The sequence below is a fragment of the Perkinsus marinus genome (assembly GCF_000006405.1).
Source record: "Perkinsus marinus ATCC 50983 genomic scaffold scf_1104296928352, whole genome shotgun sequence".
Classification (NCBI taxonomy): domain Eukaryota; phylum Perkinsozoa; order Perkinsida; family Perkinsidae; genus Perkinsus; species Perkinsus marinus.
This window is the reverse complement of record NW_003216831.1, coordinates 1-1764: the sequence shown is the minus strand read 5'-3', so window position 1 is coordinate 1764 and position 1764 is coordinate 1. Positions and strand designations below refer to the sequence as shown.

Sequence of the window (1764 nt, the reverse complement as noted above, 5' to 3'; positions counted from 1 at the left end):
AAAATTTAAATCCCATAAACTGGGCCAGACTACCGTTCAGTGACTTCATCATTGACATTAGTCATATTGTCCTTTAGTAAAAGTAACCAAATGCTTATGATAACAGCGCTTGCTGATTCACGCAATGTCGTCTCCCGACACAAAAAAATCTATCCATACCGTAAATACTCAATATAAAACTCTAATAACTCATACCCATGCCAAGACCATGATGATCAAAGTTATCAGAATTACTGTGAAATCTCTCATAATTCAATCTTCTCGGCCACATTAATTCCCTACACTCCCCCCGCCTACCTCTATTCCCTTCATAAATGAATACGCTCCTGCAATGCCCAGCGCGACCGCAGCCATCAGAGCGCCCACGATGTTACCAACACTCGCATTACTCGACCACAAACCGAATAACATGCCAGAATGTGCTGGACTGACGATGCCTATCTGGCCGTCAGCAATACTGGTCGGATCAGAATCCTCAGAAGTAGTGCTAGCACTGTCATAATCATCATCATCATCATCGATGAGATGGTGCACGGGCGTAAGCCAATTTCCCACCAGCTTAACACAGGCTGGCCAACATAATGACTGAACCTGAGAAATCGACAAAATAGCGCGCGCATTTTTAACATTTTCATATCAAGTTGGCACGTACTGTATGAGGAACTGTATGATTATGTGACTTAATATTCTCCTTGGAATTCTTTTCGATTCGAATTTCCCCCAAGACTTTTCTCGAAAACCCGCAGGAATACCAAACCCTCCTACTACCAAACCGTTAAGTATCCATATGCAATACAGAGCCATTTTGAACTCCCAAGTCACCGCAGTTCTCAACACGCACAATACAGCAAATAACATCTGCGCCACAGTAGTCAATGCCAGGCCAACACTGAGTACAGTAGACGCCGAAAACACATCTCCGAGTCTTCCCGCTAAGAGAAGCCCAGATGAATATGAGAGCATAAACATGGTATCCAAAGCAGCTAAGGTCGTTGTTGGGAAAGAGTCCGGTCGGGCATCTTGAAGAGTCTGATTACAGAACACGAGTAGCCTCGGGCGAAAATTCTTCAGTTGAATTAATGACATAGTCTTATTAAACTGATTCTAAAATGCATCAGAATCCACAGATTAATTCACAGAAACAGAATAAAATCTAATTTTTCCCGCTATTATTTTTTATATACCACGTCATAGAAAACGTTGGGGTTATTCCTATCCAAACTTCTTATCAAAAATTTCATCTCGCTCAAATGGCCGATTTTACATTAATACCAATCTGACCTATTTTGAATCCTAGTCGCTCAACCATAAGATTCCAACCAGCCCCCCCATTATGCTACCGCTTTCGAGTTCGAGAAAGCCTTCCGTGCCGCATGCAGAGCCGCATAACTGCAAAAGGTCACCACCAACACGTTGACGCGCCCACGATGCAGGGTCGAGAGCACCTCTCTACGATTCTGAGATAGCGCATGGTCAACCATTAAAAACTAGAACCAAGGTTAGGACCACAAGAACAATAGAACCTCTTCAATGCTAGAGTATACGGTAAATATGTTAATATTAATATATATTAGATTAAATAATATCTTAGATAACCTAATATTAAATATAAGTATATAGTATATTCCTAATAATATTATAAATAGTAAATTTATATCAGGTATTAGTATTAGGATAATTAGTGATTAACTTGAGACTTTAGACTTTTCCGCTTCGAAGGTCAAGTATGGCGGATAACAACAGTGCGGTAACCCATGGATTTTT

General features: G+C 40.8%; 1 protein-coding gene across 1 annotated transcript; it reads right to left on the bottom strand.

Moving 5' to 3' along the window:
- Positions 1-297: 297 nt before the first annotated feature.
- On the bottom strand, positions 298-1051 carry Pmar_PMAR017975 (hypothetical protein; the record flags this gene model as incomplete). Its single annotated transcript, XM_002788329.1, has 2 exons — positions 298-591; positions 769-1051. Coding segments are annotated over 2 exons (577 nt in total), but the record flags the coding sequence as incomplete, so codon positions are not given.
- Positions 1052-1764: the final 713 nt, after the last annotated feature.